The following is a 24931-nucleotide window of genomic DNA, read 5'->3' as shown; positions in this document are numbered from 1 at the left end:
AAGTAGCACAACCATATTTACATCGTTTCTAAGCTGTCAGAAAGGATTTAGTTAAGATTTGGAGACAGAAAAGTTGTAGCTTAAAGCTGCTGTCATCATATATTTGCAGAAAGATTGTGAGCATTCTAGCTCCCTCTTTGCTATTGCTATTTTTAACAGCCTTTGCAGCCTTAAAAGGTTGCGAGTGTTGCTTTCACATTCCAGTGACTGCTGGCATTATTTTTGTTCTGGACTTAGGAGTCCATCCTCAACACAGGTCCTGTCTTCCACTTTGCTAGACTGATATTTAATTAGTTTTCTCTCTTCCTCTCATTCATCCACGTACAAAATTGAAACACTATAATACTGAACCTGGCTTCTGGTAAGTTTACATAAATATTGCTCAAAAGTATTTCCTTTGTATGTTAAATTGCGGACAAAATGCCACTTTTTCTTTCATTTCTCATTCTTGCATAGATCATTGTTACCTTTGTGCAATTATTATGAGTTCAGCAGTAGCCTGGGAAATGTCTGGTAACCGTGGTAACTGACCAAAGGAATCTTAAAGCTAAATAATAGAAAAATCTTAGTATTTTACTAATTTAGCTATTAAAATATTTTTCATATTTGATGTAATGGCTAAAATAAAAAGATTAGCTGAGCAACAAGTATCCTCTACACTTGGATTTGTGCTATGAGAACTTATTTCATTTTTTTCCAGATTACCAAAGTGCTAATATTCTCTTACATAGAGATTTCAGCGTACTTTTCAAATCCATTTTTGCTTTCATCCATTCAAATATAAGAAGTTTTATAATATCTTGTTAGCACTGATATTTTCTACCTATGTTCTGATGAATGTAAATATGTCAACCAGTAGTTGTTTCTTTATTGAAAAAACTCACTTTTTAAAAAAAAAATTTTTTTTACTGAACTAAATTTAACAACATAGATAATAAATTCATTTAATACGTAAAAGACTGGTGAAAGGCATTTCTCAACATTTTTCCTAAAAAAATTAAAGAGAGTAGGGTAAAGAAATTCCCAAGAATGTGTGTTTCACAAACCAGGATTAATGTAAGAAAAGGACCCATATTGCCACTCCAGAAAAGACAGCAGAGCATCTTCATAAGGCCTTCTTCCAACTGGATAGGTTTATAATCAGAGAAGCTTTTTCCTTGGATAGTTTCTATTGTTTAAAGAATTAGATTATCAGTATTTGGGTTTTGTTTTGTTTTTTGACATATATGCAAAATTAACTTAATGTCCATTAAATTGCATAAAGATGTTCTGAAATTCTATCTCACAAACCTCACAAATTGTAAAGCTGATGGTGATGTGTAGAGTGAATAGTGTTTTTAAGCAATGGCCCACAAGCAGGAAAGACTGAGAAAATGAAGGTCAAGAGGCTTAAAAATGTGTGGGATGACATTTCATACATGGCTCTTGAACAAAATTATAATTGTATAAATCTTCAGCTTCAGAGGCCAATGAATAAGAAGAGATTATTAGTTTCCATTCTGGATTAATACTCATAAAAGAGAACCAACAGGTACAAAAATAATAAATAAATCACACTTAGAATGGTGAATATTTTAAAATGCAAACTCTCCCTATATTAGGATTTAGAACAATTACAGGTTCCCATCCTCTGCTTCTTTGTTTTGCAATAGCTAATAACTGAAAAACTTATTTTTATGGGAGCTGCTTTGATTTAATAGGATTTAATAGGATTTTACATTAGATTAAATGGATATTTTGTTTTATTTTTCACCAGTATCCATTACCAGTTTTTTTTCACAGAAACACATTCAGATTTCCGAATCTGCATTTTTAAAAGAGATGCCAGTAGTCATTAAAAAAAAGGATTTTTCTTGTAATTGGAATTCTTAAGACGTTTTTGTGCACATTTTAAGTTTGATTTATATCCCTGTGAATCTTTTGTTCCTAAAATTTGATATTGTATAATATTGTTAGTGTTTTTTATGTTATATCTTGATAGCAGATTTTTTTTTTGGGATAAATTCATGGAGAAAAATGGAGGGCCTCTGGTGGCTCAGACTGTTAAGACAGTCTGTTTTAAAACACAGCTGCTTGCAATTACTGCAAGTTCAAGTCCCACCAGGCCCAAGGTTGACTCAGCCTTCCATCCTTTATAAGGTAGGTAAAATGAGGACCCAGATTGTTGGGGGGGCAATAAGTTGACTTTGTATATAATATACAAATGGATGAAGACTATTGCTTAATACAGTGTAAGCCGCCCTGAGTCTTCGGAGAATGGCGGGATATAAATGCAAATTAAAAAAAATATTCATTTGATGGTTTTTCTATTTTTACAAAAGCATAAAACATATTGTATGAGTTGAGCATAATGACTAACTAGTTATCTTTTTTCAGTTTATCCAAAGTGTGAATTGGATTAGGAGAAAGCCAAAATGTCTTTACCATTCTATCAGAGGCACCATCAGCATTTCGACCGAGCTTATCGTCACAAAGAACTGGAATCCACACTAAGTCAATATCAGAAAGAAGAAAAGCGCAAATCTGCCATTTATACACATGGCTCTACTGCCTACAGTCACAGAGGTGCAGCAGCCTATCGTCAGGATTCAGCTTTTTCTGACCAAAAATCTACAGAAGCCAGCCAAGAATTAACAGAAGCTCATGCCCACAAATCTGCAGCTCACAGTAAACGATCTTCAGCTTACAGTCTAGGATCTGAGTTGGTCAATAAGAAAGCCGAAGTATATCATCATGGATCTGAATTGATCAATAAGAAAGCTGAAGCATATCGTCTTGGATACGACACATACAGTCTCGGGTAGAGTAAAATACAATTTTATGTAGTATGGCAACTTCCCATCCATTTTCAAATTATGTCATCATAAACCAGCTTTCTCAGATTACCTTTTTACAAAATGTTTTTGTATAATTGGCTTGTAAAGCCATTTATGCGCCATGTTGTACACTACGATGGATGTTATATCCATCATAAACGAATCTGTTGATAGCACTTTAACCAGTTATGTAGTTTGTGAGTTTGACTCAGGGGTGAAATCCAAATTTTTAAACTACTGGTTCTGTGGGCCTGGCTTGGTGGGCATGGTGTGGCTTGATGGGTATGGCAGGGGAAGAATACTGCAAAAGCTCCATTCCCTCCCCACTCCGGGGAAAGGATACTGCAAAATCTCCATTCCCATCCCACTCAGGGACCAGCCAGAGGTAGTATTTGCTGATTCTCCGAACTACTCAAAATTTCCGCTGCGGGTTCTCCGAACTGCTCAAAATTTCCACTGCCAGTTCTCCAGAACCTGTCAGAACCTGCTGGATTTCACCTCTGGTTTGACTGAGGAAATGGAGAAACATTGCTCAAAATCTTCTTAGCCATTTTTTCCTCATTCAGAGCATTCAGCACAGCTGCTTTTCTGTCTATGGAAAGAAAGGTTATACATCTTCCTCTGGGTGGAAAAGTAATTTAATCAAATATTTGATTATAAATAAAATAGCTGGAGGGGAAATTTTCTACTTAGTGCTTCTGCTGTGTTCTAGCTCCTAATCCCACTGCTGCTTTTCTGGAGGAGAAAAGTATTACAGGAATGTTGCATATACTTGTTGTGTTATGTGTATTTTGGCTTTGAATTCGTAAGATTTAACACGATATTTATTCTATAATGCTATAGTCAAAGAATTAAAGATAATTCATCTATTGGTGTTGCCAAAGAACCCATCTAACTTAACTACTGTTTGAATTATAGTATTTGAATTATATCAGCTATCATTGACTACAGTAGTCTTATTCGAAGATAAAGAAAGACGAATTATTTTTTCCATTACTTAAATTCATACTTTATTCTGATAATTTTGTGCTGGCAGTTGAAACCAAATACAGTTAGGAAATGCAGTGCAATTTCTCAGCAGATTTAAAAGAAAAGGATGTTTTTTTCTGAAGTGATTAATTTATCAGATGGATTTAGGCTTGTGGGTGAGCCCAGTATCAACCTGTATAATTAGATTATCGATACTGCTAAATATATCATCACATTCATTATTTTACTGGCTGTGTTATTTCAGCTTCAGAAAACAGTTTTAATGGTAGATGTCCAAACATCAACTGGATTACACTTGGCCAATAAAAAATTCTGTTCTATTCTATTCTATTCTATTCTATTCTATTCTATTCTATTCTATTCTATTCTATTCTATTCTATTCTATTCTATTCTTTAATAGCAAGAATTCATGGCTAGTTTCGTTTATAAGATTATGTAGTGAGTGTCAGGGTTCCCTGTCAACCCTGAAGCCATTTTGGAAAATCTTCAGGGCTGCCAGTGAGAAGGATAAAAAGATAAATTCCTTACTTGAAGTCCAACGATTATAATTCGTTCTTACTGTCTTTTATTTTTAAACTTTTTTATCATCTTGTATAACTGATTCTTTTCTTCTGTAATATAAAAATTAATTTAAAAAGTGTTAGTTTTTGGTTGTTAGTAACTTCTTTTTTTTTTTTATTCAAAAAGTTTTACAAAAAATAATAATTTCTCCCCCTTTCCCCCCAACCCCTCTCCCTTCACAAACCCCCTCCCCCCTCCCCCCTGGCTTCCCGGAACAAACACAAGGTATAGTTAAAAATAAAACAAACATATGCTAAAAAAAATTTTTCCCAAAACTATTATACCAATTCTCCCTCTCTAGCTCTGACTTCCTCCTTACATAACCAAATCCTTCAAAAAATTAACAATAAACAGTAATAAAATATATAAATCAGTAGAACAAATTAATCCTAAAATATTTAAAACCAGCTAAAGCATAAAAATCCAATCCAGTTCAGAGAATATCTCTTATAGCTTCTATAACCATATAACCATATAATTTCCCCCCCAAGTCTTTCTTACATAAGATCTTTCAAGAATATTCTATTTAAAATTCAATACAACAGATTATAAAATTTATAAAATTTCAATAGAGAAAATTACAATATTATTTAATTAATTACAATATCTATTCAACTTTAGTCCTTCCTCATCAAAATCCAGTATATCCAAATATCTAGTCTCTTATAATCACAAATTGCCTTTCGGGGACACTAATATTTTGTCTATTAATATTTTAAAAAAACCTTGTTTCAAAAATAATACTTTTGTCTCTTGCCATTTTTTTTGGTGCATTAATCTCTGTCTTTCCTTCGTTGCTCCTTTTAAAAAGTCAATCACAATATTTCCTAGTAATTCCTTATGTCCAGAAATCCAAAAATTACTGCCGTATATTCCATCAGTCCAAAAAGAGAACTCTTGGGAAACATTAAGCTTGTGAGTCTTTTCCATTTGAGGACAATCTCCTGTAGCACAAATTCAGGCAGCTCATCCAAACTATTTAAAGAAAACTTCTTTAGATCACCTTGTTTCTTCACGATCAAATCTTCATATTTATCCACTTTTATTTGTATGTCCTCCATTCCATTTTCCGAATAATTGCACTGGTTAATTTGCTCCAAACTCTCATCCAAAACGTCCCCATTTTTTATCAATTCGTATTTTTGAATAATTAAATACATACTTTCTGTGTAGTCCTGTATAAAGTCACGAATCCATTCTTCTGAAAGAACCTCCATAACAAAATTCCTGCTGAGAATCCCCTTGTAAAGTACTTAAACAGTGTAATATAATCCAACAGTCCACAGTCAAACACAATAAGATAAAATCTCCATTCAGTTTCGATTCAACAGCAAAGCTCCCTTTGATGTATCGCTCTGCTTTCAGTTTCTCTAAAACGAAACTGAAGAGGGGGCGGAAGTCAGAAAATCAAAAATACTTGCAAACCATTAATTGTTCCTCACACTTGTTCCGCCTGCTTTTTGTATCCACAAAAAGAAATCAATTGCTAGCAGAAGTGGACACCTTCCTCTTTTCCTGCTTTTTCAGGAGCGCAGAGAATACTGGAGGTGTGGGAGGGGTAAATAAGGGGATTCGACCGTTCAGGACTTTGTATTACAAAAACAAAGCCCCTAGGGGAATCTACCCAATTCCTCCCCCTTGCTCTGTCTCTCTCTTTCAACCAGAGAGAGAAATGAAGCCGGGATCAGTTGTTAAATCCGGCTTTTACCATATTCAATGCGGAGTGCCATAAATTAGCACCCAGCGAGAAAGGTGGCGCCACCCAGAAGCCCGGTTGTTAGTAACTTCTTGATCTTATGGCCAAATACTACAATATTTCTGTACTTTGGCCAGAGTGGAAAGCCCAGTTCAGCAGACTGAATGTAACTTGAAGAAGTTCCTTTTGGCACCTATATCTTTAGTCATCAGCTGAGATGTAGAGAAAGAGGCATGGGGGGAATTTAGATATTTGATTCCTAATTAACTTGTCCTGCAGGCTAAGAAGCAGTTTACATTTTTCAGCTGCCTCACGGTGAATGTTTTAAATTGCTTGACTTGATAGTTTTTATAATGTGGTGAGTAGCTGATGAGTAAAGCAATGCTTTCTAACATTTAGAGGTCTGTGGCTCCATTTGAAGGCTTATCTTGTAGGACTAAGTCATTTATTAGTATTACAAGTCTGCTGCCATTGCTTTCTGGCTTGCCCAAAAGTAGCTATCATGGAAAAGGGCCTAGTCCCAAAAGAAGATCTCCAAGAAGTTCAGTGTAAGACAGGTTGGCGTTGAGGCTCCAAAATATCTGCCACAATAACAAATTTTGCCAAATATATATTTAATAGAAAGAGAGCTCAGCACAAATAGGAAAATAACCTTCAGGATAAGCTACGTAAAGAGGACTAAGTATGCTTCGATTTCAAAAGCCTTATTTGCCTTGTTAAAGTACAATCAAATAGTACCTTGATGAACGTATCTTTTCTTTTATGTACACTGAGAGCATATGCACCAAGACAAATTCCTTGTGTGTCCAATCACACTTGGCCAATAAAATTCTATTCTATTCTATTCTATTCTATTCTATTCTATTCTATTCTATTCTATTCTATTCTATTCTAATAATACATTAATACTTAACAATATGCCCAATGATAATATGCTCCAAGTGCTTTTCCAGACCCCTGAGCTTAACTTTTAGAAGTAACAGGTTTCTCTCCATCCCATTTCTTAAAAAAAATATTTATTTAAATATTTGGCTTGCCCATTCCTTAGAATGTTTACAGCCCCAGAGATATCCCAATTCTACAAAGATGATGGTTAGCTGGAAGACAATTCTTTGCTCACTATTAAAATCAATGGGACTTTCTATTTCTTAGTAAGATTAACTATAAATTAGGAATTTCAATTAAAATATAATAAGATACTTGTAAAAATCCCCCCAAATAACAGTGGATCCATATTTTTTTAAAAAATATGTTATAAACTAATGAAAAACATAAACATTTGTTATATAGTGATATATAGGCTTAAGGCTATACATTTGTCTCTTGCTTAAGCCCTTTAGTGAATAGGGCTTAAGGACCTATAAATTTGTCTCTTGTTTTACTGCTGAAAATTTATAGGGCTATTCAGGAAATTTATGAAAATATTAATAATACCTTATATCTCGATTATTATGGGTGAAAAACTGTTTCTCAATTTTCAAAAACAAATTTCAAACTCTTATTTGTCAGCTATAGATGTGCAACTAAGGTTCTTTAAAGTAATATTTCCCCATGGAAGTATGTTTCAGTGTTCTCTCATTTCAAAGAGAGCTTCTTTTATAACCTTTGGATAGCTTTTATATATGTATTTTTCCCAGCCCAAACATAGTTCTTTCAAGTAAATACCTGATTTTCAGGGATTGACAGGTGGTACCATTTTTCCTTTGTCTGGAAAAAAACATTTTTTAAAACTAGGTTTAAAATAGTTGCACTTTTATGCTTCTCCTCTGGAGAACTGTTGGTTAGACTGTGTACAGTGATAAAGATGTAACATTATATTTAACTAGGGCATCCTTGAAAAAGTAGGACTTCTTGGTAAATATATTTCAGTAATTTTCTCAATTTACCTGTGAAAAGCATTCTTTCCTTTATAATTAGATTAATAAAATTCCTTTATTATAATTAATGATAATAATAATTATTACAGTGATTGTAATTACCCAACAGAAGCTTGGGTAGAGATAGATTGGAAACTAAAGTATAAATATGAACAATGGCATGGTTTTCACTACAAGCAAATGCAAGCTTGCATCAGTGGTATACTTTTAATTTTTTGTCTTCAGAAACAGTGGAAATTAAAGATTATAAATAATTTGGTTACATCCAATTTGTCAGTATACTGTGCATTTATGATTTTACCTCTGTAGTGCAAAATAATTAATTCATTAAAAATTTAGCTTTGTATTTTTAAGACTCTATACTTGTTTTAGCACTGGCAATAGCACTTAGACTTATATACCACTTCATAGTGCTTTACAGCCCTCTCTAAGCAGTTACAGAGTCTGCATATTGCCCCCACAATCTAGGTCCTCATTTTACCTATCTCAGAAGAATGGAACCTTGAGCACCTCAGAATCGAACTCCTAGAGTGAGCAGCAGTGAGTTAGCTGCACTACTGCATTCTAACTGCGCCACCACAGCTCTGCTTTGAGTATTTCCACATCAGTATTGCAAATTAAACTATGTAGATTATCTGTAGAGTGGGCATTCCATCTGTGATGCTTGACTGAAAGGGAAGTATTGCAATATAAAGAATTGGAATAATGTCCCTACATACTTTAATATGAATATATTATAAGCATTGCTTATTACAGTGTATACCAAGTATCTATCAAACCATTAATAAACTTTTAAAAAGAGGGCAGGAGATCTATGCTTGGCCATCATTTCTCCCCTGTAAGTTTTACTCTTTGTGGTACACAAGCGGCACCCAGAATTTACTTATGCAAATTCTTCGTGTTTTATATATTTTTACATATTTTTTCTTGTAAGTTTATTTTGAGTGTCTCTTAAGAAATAATTCAAGACACATCTATGCTCAGTCCTGGCTTTATGCTGAGAAAACACCAGTGCAGGGCATCAAAATTAGGAGGTACAATGCTACCCCTCCTTCTGAATCATTATAAAAATAAATATAAATGTATTGGCAGAAGATGACCTGGGGCCTATTATACCCTGAAGCTGATACTGTCTATAACACTGGTTTTATTCCAAAAACCTTCAAGAACAGTATAATCTATGATAGTCTTCACTTCTACTGATCCTAAAATGCTGAGAATAGGTTGCAAGGAATATCATCACCTTCCTCCAAGTCTTCATACAAGTCCTGCACTAGAAACAACACTTTCCTGCCAACACCATGGAAAACAGAAATTTAATAAACTGCTTGCACACTCCCTTTTCTGTTTTACAATATACCTCCCAAATTGGGCATTTATGTAGTTTGCTTCTCATTTATTAGTATCAGCTTGAGGCAAAAATTCAGATTTTATTGCTACAAGAAATGTCTAAGGAGCAGTGTAGCTTTTGTGCTCAATAAATTATGTGTCAGAGAAAGCCACAAGAAATAGGTGGCATATAGAAATGTGGGTAAAAAATGAATAACAGTGAATTCAGTAAGTAGGAAGGACAGAACACTCCATACAGCAGTGATGGCTAATCTCTTTGCCGTCGTGTGCCAAAAGCAGGGGGAGCACAGGGGGATTACGTGCGCATGTGCTCACACCCATAATTTAATGCACCCTGCCCCCCCCACATGCACGTATAACCCCCATGTGTGACCCCACCTTTTGGCACGTGGTGGCATGGTAGACCTGGTAGGCCCGTTTTTTGCCCTCTCCAGAGGCTTTCTTGGAGTTTGGGGAGGGGGAGAAAGGCCTCCCGCCCAGAGACCCTCCAGAAGCCAGAAATGGCCCGTTTCCTGACTTCCGGTGGGACCGGAAGGCCCGTTCCTCTCCCAGGCCCCAGAGCCTTTCAAGGAGCCTGGGGAGGGCAAGAACGGCCTTCTCCACCCCCCCCCCGGAGGGCCCCTAGAGGCCGGAAACGGCCCATTTCCTGACTTCCAGTAGGACCGGAAGGCCCGAAAATCAGCTGGATGGTGCGCACATGCATGCTGGAGCTGAGCTAGAGTAACACTCTTATGCCCACAGATATGGTTCTGCGTGCCACCTCTGGCATGCGTGCCAAAGGTTCACCATCATGGCCATACAGTGTTAACATAGTAGTTGCATAAAATCTGAGCTACAAAAGTCCAGATTTGTAAACGACAGCAAAAACAAAACAAAACTGTAATCTAGTTATCAAGAATTTTGAAGCTCATATACTATAAAAGAAATATAAAAAATAAAGCAGAACACTGATTCCATGAGATATTTGTGAGTTCAAGATTATTTTCATGTTTTATAGCTACCTGGAAAAAGCAACCTGGGCATAGGGCTGAAATATATATTGCTGAATTAAAGACTATCAATGCCTTCTGATATCCTACTTCCATTATGTCCAATTTGCAATACTGTAGATAATATTAAGGAAGATATCTTAAAAAATCTAATAATATGACATTTCTTTCAGAAGTCTGGCAGAAGATCATACTCTAAAGTTGAGTCCTAAAGCAAAGAGAGCCAAACAAAGTATATTGTCACATGAAAAAGAAAACACCATTATTGAGTATGTTGTCCCTGTGTTCAGTGGAAGGTACGTGTCTTTACTGCTGTTTTGTGAATGGGACAAAAAATGATTGAGATAAAGAGTAAATTTTTTTACAGTTTTATAATGGCTTCAATGCTAATTTTAATCATATAAATACATTCCTAATGAGTCTTTCTATTGCACATAAAAGTGCACAAATGGTGAGGTTGATTAAAATATATTCTGCCTGACATTAGCCATCAATAGTGCAGCCCTATCTATGTTTCCTCTGAAGTTTTGGGTCTTTATCCTTAAATATCTGCTTACTCATATGTGTTATTTCAATTATGAATGAATAATTGAAAAGCAAGAGAATCAATAACAGAGAGAAAACAGAAAGATAAACTGAACTAAATACTTAATGCTGTCTTTTAAGTATCTCACTGTTTTGCATTTTCTGTTTTACAATATACCTCCCAAATTGGGCATTTATGTAGTTTGCTTCTCATTTATTAGTATCAGCTTGAGGCAAAAATTCAGATTTTATTGCTACAAGAAATGTCTAAGGAGCAGTGTAGCTTTTGTGCTCAATAAATTATGTGTCAGAGAAAGCCACAAGAAATAGGTGGCATATAGAAATGTGGGTAAAAAATGAATAACAGTGAATTCAGTAAGTAGGAAGGACAGAACACTCCATACAGCAGTGATGGCTAATCTCTTTGCCGTCGTGTGCCAAAAGCAGGGGGAGCACAGGGGGATTACGTGCGCATGTGCTCACACCCATAATTTAATGCACCCTGCCCCCCCCACATGCACGTATAACCCCCATGTGTGACCCCACCTTTTGGCACGTGGTGGCATGGTAGACCTGGTAGGCCCGTTTTTTGCCCTCTCCAGAGGCTTTCTTGGAGTTTGGGGAGGGGGAGAAAGGCCTCCCGCCCAGAGACCCTCCAGAAGCCAGAAATGGCCCGTTTCCTGACTTCCGGTGAGACCGGAAGGCCCGTTTTCACTCTCCCCAGGCTCCAGAGACTTTCTAGGAGCCTGGGGAGGGCAAGAACGGCCTTCTCCACCCCCCCCCCGGAGGGCCCCTAGAGGCCGGAAACGGCCCATTTCCTGACTTCCAGTAGGACCGGAAGGCCCGAAAATCAGCTGGATGGTGCGCACATGCATGCTGGAGCTGAGCTAGAGTAACACTCTTATGCCCACAGATATGGTTCTGCGTGCCACCTCTGGCATGCGTGCCAAAGGTTCACCATCATGGCCATACAGTGTTAACATAGTAGTTGCATAAAATCTGAGCTACAAAAGTCCAGATTTGTAAACGACAGCAAAAACAAAACAAAACTGTAATCTAGTTATCAAGAATTTTGAAGCTCATATACTATAAAAGAAATATAAAAAATAAAGCAGAACACTGATTCCATGAGATATTTGTGAGTTCAAGATTATTTTCATGTTTTATAGCTACCTGGAAAAAGCAACCTGGGCATAGGGCTGAAATATATATTGCTGAATTAAAGACTATCAATGCCTTCTGATATCCTACTTCCATTATGTCCAATTTGCAATACTGTAGATAATATTAAGGAAGATATCTTAAAAAATCTAATAATATGACATTTCTTTCAGAAGTCTGGCAGAAGATCATACTCTAAAGTTGAGTCCTAAAGCAAAGAGAGCCAAACAAAGTATATTGTCACATGAAAAAGAAAACACCATTATTGAGTATGTTGTCCCTGTGTTCAGTGGAAGGTACGTGTCTTTACTGCTGTTTTGTGAATGGGACAAAAAATGATTGAGATAAAGAGTAAATTTTTTTACAGTTTTATAATGGCTTCAATGCTAATTTTAATCATATAAATACATTCCTAATGAGTCTTTCTATTGCACATAAAAGTGCACAAATGGTGAGGTTGATTAAAATATATTCTGCCTGACATTAGCCATCAATAGTGCAGCCCTATCTATGTTTCCTCTGAAGTTTTGGGTCTTTATCCTTAAATATCTGCTTACTCATATGTGTTATTTCAATTATGAATGAATAATTGAAAAGCAAGAGAATCAATAACAGAGAGAAAACAGAAAGATAAACTGAACTAAATACTTAATGCTGTCTTTTAAGTATCTCACTGTTTTGCATTTTCTGTGACATTTTTAATAGAAAAATTGAGTCCTCTGTCAGTATAAACATATTAGAAGAGGGGTGTCAAATTCAATTTCATTGAGGTCTGCATCAGGGTTGTGTTTGACCTCGGGGGGGGGGGGCTGAAGGGCGTGGTCAGGGGTGGGCATGACTGAGGTGGGCGTGGCATGGTGGCCAAGACATAGGACCCATGTCAGGGTCATATGTGGTGGGCAAGTGTTAAGGCAGAACTTCCCTGAGACCCTCCTCATTCTCATAATCTTCCTTCCTTCCTTCCTTCCTTCCTTCCTTCCTTCCTTCCTTCCTTCCTTCCTTCCTTTCTTCCTTCTTTTTTTTCTCTTTTTCTCCTTTTTCCATCCCTCTTCATTCTCCTTTCTTTTTTCTTCCCCTCTTTCCTTATTTTTCCTTCCTTGCTCTCTTCAGATCTTCCCATCTTTTTCTTCGTTTTTCCTCTTTCCCTTTCTCCTTTGCTCAAATGCAAAAGGGGAAACATTTTTCCTTTTGTTTAATTTTTAGTTTATTTTGATAGGCCTGCAGCCCTCTGCCAGTGAAAACAGAGCTTGGCGGGCTGCATTGTCCATTTCATACCTTTTATATTCAGATTTATATTCAGAGTGAGTATATATGTCAACTATATAGTGATAAATTACATATGTGGATTTGACCATAATACTCACGTACACATTTCAATGAACTGGGATTTATGTTAAAAATATTGATAAAGTATGAAAAGAATACAACATTGGATATACAGACGACTATCTATACATGTGAATATTTGCTTTATAGTCAATAACTGCAGCTGCTAACTGAAAAGCTAAATAAACAGCCCAATACTGTTGCCTTTTCCAATCCTAGGTGCTAGCTTTCTAAACAACTGTTTGCTGCATTCAAAATTTAATCTTCATTACGACTCATATTGTGGAAGTGTACTACTTTGATACTGAAATATATGTATACCAGATGTAATGGCTTTAAAAAGAATCAAGCTAGTTTGATATACAGTATATTTCTATAACATCGGCATCTTGTACAAGTATTAGTATCTTTTCATATTTACCTTTATTTTTTTAAAGAGACAATAAGATGATAACTAATATTTTTCAAGAAAATCATGAAAAACAGCTTCTCCACCCCACAGCATATTATTCAGAAAATTGGGTTAAAATTTGTGTCACCCGTAACTTTCATTCCTAAATCTTATATCTACAGCACAATTAGGAAAAACTAATATAGAAAGTCCATTGTCTTGATATATTTTGTGGACTGTATTTAACTTATTTTGTTAAGATTAACATAAAATGTCTTGTTTTCCAATATGCAACGGTGTTTGTTTTTTTAAATTATTGCAGAGAACACTATATTAGCGGAATTACAGATAAAGAAGAAGAAAGAATTAAGGAAAGTGCTGCTTATATTGCTAGAAGGAATCTTTTTGCTTCTGGGGAAGGAATCACTGCAACCAAAAAGAAAATTTCCTCTTCTGTAGAAGAAGAAGAACACCATGAGAAAAAATCAAGAAAAGTAGCAATACGGGAGAAAGCTGAAAAATTGGCTTTAAAGAAAACGGTATTAAATTACTCATTCATTAATGATGTGGGGCTTTGTTGTTGTTTACTATTGCTAAAAATATCAAAATACAGGACATGGTTACAAAGGTAAGCCATTATTAGTTATTAGGTTTCTGTTTGATTTCAACTGGGGAATAAACCATAATTTCTGAACCATTAGGGCTTAAACATTTGGTAGGATTCAGTATCAGAATATGAAATGTTATAGAATAGATTTTTCAAGTATAATTCCTGTATCTCTACAGATAAAAATGATAGAATTGTAGGTCTATAAGGATTGGGCAGAGTATGAATCCTATCTGTTACCTTCGGGGGGGGGGGAGTAACTCCAGCATCTTTCTTGGCGCCTGTTGAAAGGCAAGAATGTAAAAGGATCAGTTTCCCATCCCCAGTACTCTCTTTGTTTAAATAAAAGGAATTCCCTCCTGTTGAAGCCAATAAATAAATCAATGTCAGCTCCAGAACTGCTGTAGACTGTTTTTTTGGCTTGGAGTATGATGAGCATACCAAAAGGATTTTGCAACCAGCAGATCTATTGTTCCAGTTGGCACGTGCTGTGGCCAATTTCTGACCCTTCTATGTTTCACTTCATGTAAGGAAAGGCTATGTTGGGAGAAACAAAATTCCAAATTAGTTACTAATATTTCCATAATTTCACATGGAAAAAGTCACATTCCTCTTTTACTTGGTCTCACTGCTTCCTTTAACAGCATGTTTTGCGTGTTGTTCTCACCTCTTTCTTAAGCCAACTTCAAAAATACCTGACCCAAATGCAGAGAGTTGGCAATGGAGCTATGTGTTCAGTCCAGATCATGGCTGAATGGTCATTTCTCTGCTCTTTCCCTTCCAGCCCCTACAGAGAAAGGACCTCATTGGCTGATTCAGTGCCAGTTCTTTCTTTCAGAGATTGTTTCCTTTTCACTAGTTGCAATTCCATGTGCCTTTTCTTATGGTTCCCAGTTATTTGTGTACATGGATACCTTCTCTTCTCACATTGTCTCCTTTTGCCCTAATCCAAACTTTTTTCCCTCCCACCCCATCCTAACTTTGTCACCACAAGATGAAAGCAGCAGGAAACAGGTTTCTTTTTCATTCTTACATCTTCTTGCAGATGCACAGGAGCTTCAAAAAGCAAAGCAGCAACTACAGAAGCAGATTTATCCCTTTAGAGGGAGAAATAATTAAGAAAATATTGGAATGTGCAGAAATGAATAGATTAACGTTGGAAATTAAAGAAAGGGAAGAATCACAGTATTTTAAAGTATGGGGCAATTATATCAATAGTTAGAGAAGATATATATATATATATATATATATATATATATATATATATATATATATATATATATATATATATATATATATATATATGTTTTCTGAGGTTTTCGGTGTTTGTATGTAGGTCTTTGGTTATTCGGGTTTTCTCCGTAAAATTGGAAGTGTCTTGGCGGCGTTTTGAAGTCTCATTCGTCATCTTCAGGCTTCAGCTTTGTGCTTCTGGGAGCAATGTGTGATTGCAGCTGTTTCTTCCTTTTTAACTGCTAGTGGGGGTTTGAACTGATTAGGTGGGAGCTTGGCTGTGCTCTGATTGGATGGGGGTTTTTTTGTGCTCTGTTTGGCTGGGGGGGTGTCCTGTTTGGGTGGGGGCTTGGTTGTGCTCAAATTAGTCTGAGTTGCAGGGGGATTTGAGCTGGTGAGCGGCACTGCTGCTGTTAGGCTTCGTGTTCGTGGTCGTGCTACATCTTCATAGTGGGTGTCAGTCTGCTGCATGTATGGGTTGGAGGGGTTTGAAATGGCTACTGTTGCAGCTGCGGTCTGGCTTCTGGTCCTTGGTCGTGCTTCCTGATCAGTGTGGGTTTGGGTCTGCTTTCTGGGTGGATGTGTGGTGGTGCTACATCTTCATAGTGGGTGTCAGTCTGCTGCATGTATGGATTGGAGGGGTTTGAAATGGCTAATGTTGCAGCTGCGGTCTGGCTTCTGGTCCTTGGTCGTGCTTCCTGATCAGTGTGGGTTTGGGTCTGCTTTCTGGGTGGATGTGGTGGTGACATCCTGTGTGGACCTCGTGAGTGTGGGTCTGGTGTCATTCCTCGTGTTAGGGACACGTTTGTCAATAAGGGCAGGTTTCAAATGGCTGGTAGGCGGAGGTATCATCTCGTTTGTTCATGCTGTGTGGGCGTTTTCTATCTCGATGGCTTCTCTGATTATTCTGTTGTTAAAGTGTTCAGTTTTGGCGATAGTTCTGGTCTTTTAAAGTCAATATCGTGTCCTGTGACTTTAAAGTGTTGGACCAGGGAAGAAGTTGGTTCCTCTTTTGAATGAGTTCTTGTGTTCTTCAATGCGTGCACTTATTCTTCTGTTGGTTTGTCCAATGTATGTGGTGGGGCAGGCGGTGCATGGGATTTCATATACCCTTGATTTTCTAACTCAATTTTGTCTTTGGGGTTTCTTAGGATGGTGGATATTTTTGGTTTGTGCAGAATGTTGTCTTGATGTTATGTTTGTGGAGGATCTTGCTGATTCTGTCTGTGGTGCCTTTTATATATGGGAGGAGGGCTGTGCCATTTTCTTGCTCTCTGTCTTGGGTTTTAGTGGGGGGTTCTTTTTGGATTAGTTTGGTAATCTTATTTCTCTGGAATCCATTGGATGTTAGTACACTTGTGAGAGTGTGTAGTTCGGTTTTTAGGTGTTGTTCGTCAGCTAAGCATTTTGTTCTAGAGATGAGTGTCTTGGCTACGGAGTTTATCTGTGCTGGGTGGTGGTGTGAGAGTGCATGCAGATAGCGGTTTGTGTGTGTTTTCTTCTGGTAGATGGTGTGTCCTAGGGAGCCATTGGGTTTCTTGTAGACTAAACGAGATGATACCTCCCGCCTACCAGCCATTTGGAAACCTGCCCTTATTGACAAACGTGTCCCTAACACGAGGAATGACACCAGACCCACACTCACGAGGTCCACACAGGATGTCACCACCACATATCCACCCAGAAAGCACACCCAAACCCACACTGATCAGGAAGCACGACCAAGGACCAGAAGCCAGACCGCAGCTGCAACATTAGCCATTTCAAACCCCTCCAATCCATACATGCAGCAGACTGACACCCACTACGAAGATGTAGCACGACCACGAACACGAAGCCAAACAGCAGCAGTGCAGCTCACCAGCTCAGATCCCCCTGCAACTCAGTCTAATTTGAGCACAACCAAGCCCCCACCCAAACAGGACACACCCCCAGCCAATCAGAGCACAAAAACCCCATCCAATCAGAGCACAGCCAAGCTCCCACCCAATCAGTTCAAACCCCACTAGCAGTTAAAAGGAAGAAACAGCTGCAATCACACATTGCTCCCAGAAGCACGGTTGAAGCCTGAAGATGATTTAATGAGACTTCAAACGTCGCCAAGACACTTCAATTTTACGCGGAGAAAACCCGAATAACCAAAGACCTACATATATATATATATATATATATATATATATATATATATATGAGTCTTTGGTTGTTTTCTCCGTGTAAAATTGGAAGTGTCTTGGCGACTTCCAATTTTACACGGAGAAAACCCAACAACCAAAGACTTACATTCAAACACCGTGAAAACCTCAGAAAACAAATATATATATATATATATATATATATATATATATATATATATATATATATATATATATATATATATATATATATATATATATACACACACAATTTTATATAATTGATGAATTAATATAAACATAAGAAATTTGGGAGGAATGATGTAACAATCTAAATGAAAATATAAAGGTATGATAGAAATATAATATGAAAATGATGGAGGAGAGGGTAAAAGACACAAAATATGCACTCAGATGAAACATTAAATGATTAAGAATGTATTGTTTGTTTGTTTGTTTGTTTTAAAAAAACTTTTATTTAAAAAAAAGAAGCAGCTTTAACATTTTTTGAAAAATAGCAAGGGAAGCTTTGCTTTCCCTAGACTAGGGACAAGGAAAGGATGCCCACTGGAAAATGGATCATGAGCTTCCAGAGTCAAGAATGGTTCATTGTAAACTGTAAACATTGCATTTTAAATGGTAAGATTTTTAAAAAAAAGGAAGATACCAATCAGGAGAGAACATAGCAACCCAATGGCTGCACAGTATAATGATTAGCTGCTGAAGGTTGCCAGGCAGCACAGCCATTGGGAGACAAGCCTTCATCTAGATTAGAAAGAAAATGCCGAAGACCATCAACTCTGAAGATCTTAAAACAATAGAAAACATCCATTTGAATCAAAGCTGGAAAACACGGATATGGGAAACATTTGCAATTTCTGAGACTGGGGGTGGGATGGGGAAATGGGAGGAAGAGGAGGGAGAGAAGGCTATTATCTGTTTCTGCACTGAGGAAGTGATGGGCTGTCGATTCTGTCTAGAATCTGGAGAAAGCAACAATGTTTTCATTTTATCCTGTGGTCATCTTCTTTAAGAAAAAAATACTTAAATGGCACATTGAAAATTATGATAATACTTTATTATATTTATGAGATGTTCGACAAATATATTTTATATAGTAGTCTACATCAAAAACTAAGGCTAGTGCATGCATACAGAATGATTTTTAAGGTGAAATGTTTGTCCTTACAGATAACAGAGACACAGGAATTCCACAGAAAGTTAAATGAAGATAGTCTGCTACATGCTCCTGAATTTGTTATCAAACCTCGTTCACATACTGTCTGGGAAAAACAGAATGCCAGGTTGCACTGCACTGTCAGAGGCTGGCCAGAACCTCGTGTTACATGGTATGCTTGTCTGTTTATCAGCCTAGTAAGTTGTCAAAGTAATCCATTGTAATTCTGCAAAGTATTGCAGAATAGGTTAACATAAAAATAACATTTACTATAAATACTGTATTGAGAAGTAATCAAATTCAACTCTTAACATTATCTAGTGAATTTTTGCATGCTTAAAGTAATTCACACGTTATTATATAAATTAAAATACCTTTCATGTTTTTACTTCAGTTCAGTACTTTAATTCATTATGGGCTATCTTACTCCTGCTATATCCTAGAGAACTTATACCTGCTCCAGTGTATCTTATTCCTGCAGAGGGCTTGAGAATAATGGCTATCATTAAGTGTGCTACACAGGGGGCCCCAACCTTTCGGATTTCAGGGACCACTAAATTCATAATTTTAAATCCCACAGACCACTAATATGATCTCCCTAATGACCGGCTGGGTGGGCCTAGCTAGGTGGTCATATGACTGGGTGGGTGTGGCCATCACTCACATCGAAGGGTGAGGGTCACTCACATCGAAGGGTGCCTCGTCAACCTCTACTCCCCCCTCCCCTCCCAGCCACTCCTCAACTTCCCGGCCAGGCTCCTTAGGGCCCCAACGGGAAGCAGTTGTTGGAGCTAAGCAGCCACCACAAGAAAGAGTTGGCAAAACAGCTGGCTCAGTTCAAATTGGATCTGACTGAGAAGGAGGCTCAGCAGAAGCACCTCACTCAGGACTATGAGCATAGGCTTTCCAAGCAGAGAGAAGACCTGCAAGTGTGCAAGGCCACGTACTGGAGGCTCAGTGGGCTGAGATGGTCAGCCAGTTCCAGGTCATGATGCAGTCCCACTGGAACAAGGCCCTCCGGCTCTTTGCCACCAGTGGCGCTTCCCTCCAGCCTTCGCCCAAAGCCTCACACCAGGAGGCTGAAGCAGACCCCAAATTGGAATTTCTGCCCCCCTCCGACCCATACAAAAAGACCCTAAAGGGGGAGACTCTCTGCATTAACACAAGCATTCATTGCATGTATCTGGCTCAGGGGTTGTAGTTTGAGGACTTCTGATTTAGTGCAATATAAAAAATGCAGATAATTTTTCTGTGGACCACCAAAATTTTCTCACAGACCACCACGGACCACCAGTTGGTGACTGCTGTGCTACAACACAACAAGTAACTTTTGCCTCAACACAACAATTAATTCTAAGTGAGAATGTTCCAAATCACACTTAGAATAATATTTGCATAATTTTTCCATTTATGTTTCTATATTGTATGTTTCATTGATTAAAAGCCATTTAATGGTGACTTGCAATTTAAGTCTAAAACGAATAATAGGATACATATCTACTCATTTCAAGGGAGGAATCTATAACTATTTATTTTGTGTGTACATACTGGTATTGACAACCACATTGAAAAGAGCCAGAGTTTCAAGTGAGAAAAAAAATCCAAGTGTTAGTAGTTTGAATAAGGAAATTCATATTTGATATAAATTTATCTGACTGCACTTCTTGAATCAATATGCATACTGAATACATCAACAGTTTGATTTTGGCACTTATGAATTTTGTGGCACAATTTGCCAATTTAAAAGCATTTATTTTGGAAAAAGGTGTGTTCCAAATACTGTACATTTACCATATTTTTCAAAGTATAAGATGCACCCGAGTATAAGATGCACCTTAATTTTGGGGAAGGCAAATAAGAAAAAAGCTGATTGGCAGGTGGATGGGCCTCCAGGAATACCTCCAATCAGCTATTCCCAGAGGTGAATTTTAGCAACAGGTTCCTTGGTTGTGAGCTCTGTGCCTTGGTTGTGTTTTTTTTGGGGTTTTTTTTTCTGCCTCTGAAACTTCATTTCAGAAAAAAACCTTTTTCTGCCTCTGAAAGCCTCCGAAAGAGAACTTCAGAAAAAAAGCCTCTTAAGCTCTGTTTAGGAACTTCTTTTCTGAAGCTCTATTTGGGGGCTTTTTTTCTGAAGCTCCATTTGGGGCTTTTTTTTTATGAAGCTTCATTTCTGATGCTTTTTTCAGCCTCTGAAACCTCCATTTGAGAAGCTGGATGGGGCTAGATTACCCTCTTTTTTTGGGGGGAAAGGTGCGTCTTATACTCCGAAAAATACGGTATATGAAGAAAAGTTTGCAAATCTGACAGTGAAAGGCATTACATGTAAATATTTAAAAAGGAATGTGTACAAAAAGGTTATATATTTTAAAAGATGAATGCAACTTGATTAAGAAATAAGAAAAAAAACCTTTCAAGGTCAGAAATATGATAACATGATTACTTTGGCATAATGATGTCTGACCCAAATAAATATATTGGTCCCATTACTCTTCTGAATTGTTTTTGACTTGATAGCATGCCTGGAATATAATTTGAGAATGGGAGTGATTTAAAACTGCATCACTCCAATATTGTTATAGAAGCTACATCCAAGAATTGAATTTACTTTAAATTAAATTAGCAATAAATATATCCATTTAGATGTATGTATGGAATGTGATGCAGTACTTTCCTTTAAATTGTGGTAACACTGAATATTTAAGTTTATATCTAGGAATTCAGTGTGATTTGCTATTGACTGAAACATGCAGAGAATTGTATTTTAAGTACTTAGCTATCAGTGGAAAGAATGAGCATCAGACAGGTGTTTGCTTTGGGATATGAAATGAAATCTGATAACTCTCGCTTATCATTTGTTAAGTAGATGTCATTCACATGCTTGAAACAAACAGCACTTATACACCATGGAAATATGATAAAAAATAGTGAACCCTTAATGTTTTCAGCTGAATAAATGCTTATACTCAGAGTGAATTATGTTACATTCAATTATGTTCTTTTATTAGCTTTACCAGGAAAAATATGGAAAACCCATATCATTTGGGAGTTCAGCGGTATGTTTGAACTGCTAACCCATAAAAAGAGTATATGTGTTGCAGTTCCAAATTAGCAAATGACTTTCTTCTTCTGGAATGAATCATCAGATGCTAAAAGTGTGTGACTTTTATTTCATGTCATAAATAAAATTGTATTCCTTAAAATAAGCTAAAGATGAAGAAGAAACATGTTGGATGCAGTACATGTCAGATGCAGTAGCTTCTAAAGTGCCAGAAAACAAGATTCCTGGGTTTCTAGAATTGCTCATAATGTAAAATAATGCAGGAAGAAAGAAATCCAAAATTTAAGTCAGATATTGTGTTGTTGACTTTAATTTAATATGTAAGTTCTTAATTGCAGGTTGCTTCTAGAATTGATACTTTGCAGAACATTGACAAAAATTGTCAATTATTACAACTTGGACAATACTGATCCAAATTTCTGCTAAATATGACAGTAGATTTGGCTTTCAGATAATTTATATTTATATTCATATACTGTATTTTTGGTGTATAAAACGCACTGGAGTATATAACGTACCTTAGCTTTTGGGGAGGAAAATAAGAAAAAAGATGATTGGCAGATGGATCGGCCTCCGGAGTACCCCCAATCAGCTGTTCAAGAAGTGAATTTTAGCAACAGGTTCCTTGATTGTGAGCTCTATGCCTTGCTTTTTTTTCTGCCTCTGAAACTTCTGAAACTCTGTTTCAGAAAAAACTTTTTTTCTGCCTCTGAAAGCCTCTGAAGCTTCTTTTCTGATGCTTTTTTCAGCCTCTGAAACCTCTGTTTGAGAAGCTGGGCGGGTCTACATTCGGAATATAAGACGCACCCAGATTTTCACCCTCTTTTTTGGGGGAAAACAGTGCATCTTATACTCTGAAAAATATGGTACCTTAGACCTGAGCAATGATTAGAAATAATGGGAGCTACATCCCAAAAATGTTTGAAGGGCAGTAGAATGCCTATTTCTCTGGGCATGAGGATGCTCTGAAGATCAGGGAAGACCCAGAGTGGTCTGTGAAGGGCCCCTTTTTTTATTATTCACCCCAGTTCTGTTCCCCACTCTTGAAATAGCTTTAATGAAATAAAATAATTTACATTAGAAAAAGAGACAGGAGGAAAATATTAAATGGTAGCTTCCTCATATTTTCCCAGTTTCCAGAGATTATCTTGCTGTTGCTGATTTTCGAAGCAAGAAAAGATGTGCACTTGTAATCACTGGTTTCTGAACCATATTCTGCTTGACTGATATAGTGGGAATGTGGGAACAGCCTTATTTAAAGAGAGAAACTGGACAGAAATTGGGGAAGAATAGGGGAATATGTATACTATTCTCAATTTCTAGAAAAATGCCAAAGATCTCGAATTAATGTGATTTCATGACATTGGTGATTTGAAACTTCTACAATCGTAACAGAATTAACTATAATAGTTGCTTCTTAGAAAACTAACTTAGTTTTGAGGTTCTGGGTGCATTTTTTTGGGTTTTCATCTTGTGCATCCTATAAAAGTATAATTCTTTTCTTTATTAAAATTATGTGCTCTGGTACATATATAGAAACCTGACATAACTCTTGCATTGTTTTTTAACGGATTGATTTTTATTGTTTGATTATGTAAGTCATTTCTGATTTATCCCTAACCTGAACTTTCAAGTCTCCCAAAGGTGCCCGCATAGCCACCTTAACTTTTCTTTTTCTGTATGGCAACATCAGTAAGTAGACATCCCCAAGGCTTTAATCCAGTAGCACCATAAATACCATTAGTACTGCAGTATCCAATCCAAGTCGGTCACCGAGACCAGAGGTTTCATCTTCTAAGCTTTTGGACTCATGCTAGAGCCTATCCTCAGGGAACTTCTCTCTAGCAGAGTATGTGCTTTGGGCTATTCTGGTATTTATATGGCGCCTGGTTGTGTGTGACAAGAATAAAAAGGATGAGCTCCAGCACAAGTCCGAAAGCTCAGAAGACTAAATCTCTGGTCCCAGTGACTGACCCAGACTGGATTTTGCAACATTATCCTAGGACACGTATATTTGCCTTCATCATTAGTACTCTGAAAGATCCTCAGCTCTTCCTCAGTAGCATGTTGAATGCTATCTGACATTAAGGGGGGTGGAATGTCATTATCTGGCACTTTATTGTCCATCATTCTATATTGTCTATCCAGTGGTTTTCTTAATAAAAATACAGCAGTAGTTTACCCTTGCCTTCTTGCATGCAGTACGAATTGATGTCTTTGCCATTGTCTCTAAAGTGATCATCTGCCCCTATATGTTTCTATATAGCTGATTCCCAATATAGGTGCCTGCTTGCTTTACTTGGGCAGCTGGGATGACCTTCATACTTTGGGTGATCCTGCTGGAATGTATAATCTTGGGCTACACTTCTGACATTCTTTGCCCATGCCGCCCAGGTACACCCTCCCATGTCATGATAAGGCTGCACAGCAGAGCTTGGGGAGATTTTAATTTAATAGTTTTGAATAAAAATATTGATTATTCTGAAAATTAGTACTCTGTCTTTAAGAACAGCCTAAAGTTAAACATTCTCAAAGTTTCTTATATATGTGAAAGTTGCCAGATCTTGTCTACATAAACAGGTCATTTTGTTTATGATGTATGCAGTCTATTCTGGGACATTCCCCTTATTGTAGATCACTCCAACCCCCACCCTCTTTGGAGAAGGAGCTATATTCACATATTTAGAGATGAAAAAACAAGACAAATAGTTACATTATATTTATACTACAGCACAGCATCAGAGTAGTTTTTAACTAGGGCTAAAGTAAGTATTGTATAATCATGCTTTCATAAAAGCATCCTGAAAAGCTGAATATTAAACAAATCAGCTTATTAAAAAGATTATTTTTGCATTTCAAACGTTTCAAATGTAAATCAGAGGTGGGTTTCAGCAGGTTCTGACTAGTTCTGGAGAACTGGTAGTGGAAATTTTGAGTAGTTCGGGAGAACCGGTAGTAAAAATTCTGTATGGCCCCACCCCCATCTATTCTCTGCCTCCCAAGTCCCAGCTGATCGGGAGGAAATGCAGATTTTGTAGTAT

General features: G+C 37.1%; 1 protein-coding gene across 1 annotated transcript in view; it reads left to right on the top strand.

Moving 5' to 3' along the window:
• The first annotated feature begins 221 nt into the window (after positions 1-221).
• Positions 222-24931, top strand: part of MYOM1 (myomesin 1) — a 90824-nt gene continuing 66114 nt past the window's right edge. The window contains exons 1-5 of the mRNA XM_058176286.1: positions 222-361; positions 2377-2800; positions 10454-10576; positions 14006-14222; positions 18847-19004. Of these exons, the coding sequence (XP_058032269.1) occupies positions 2415-2800; positions 10454-10576; positions 14006-14222; positions 18847-19004 (884 nt within the window). The 5' untranslated portion in view covers positions 222-361; positions 2377-2414. The remainder of the gene's footprint in view (positions 362-2376; positions 2801-10453; positions 10577-14005; positions 14223-18846; positions 19005-24931) is intronic.

Source organism: Ahaetulla prasina, chromosome 3 (assembly GCF_028640845.1).
Source record: "Ahaetulla prasina isolate Xishuangbanna chromosome 3, ASM2864084v1, whole genome shotgun sequence".
NCBI classification, from domain to species: domain Eukaryota; kingdom Metazoa; phylum Chordata; class Lepidosauria; order Squamata; family Colubridae; genus Ahaetulla; species Ahaetulla prasina.
This window is presented reverse-complemented; position numbering and strand designations above follow the sequence as displayed.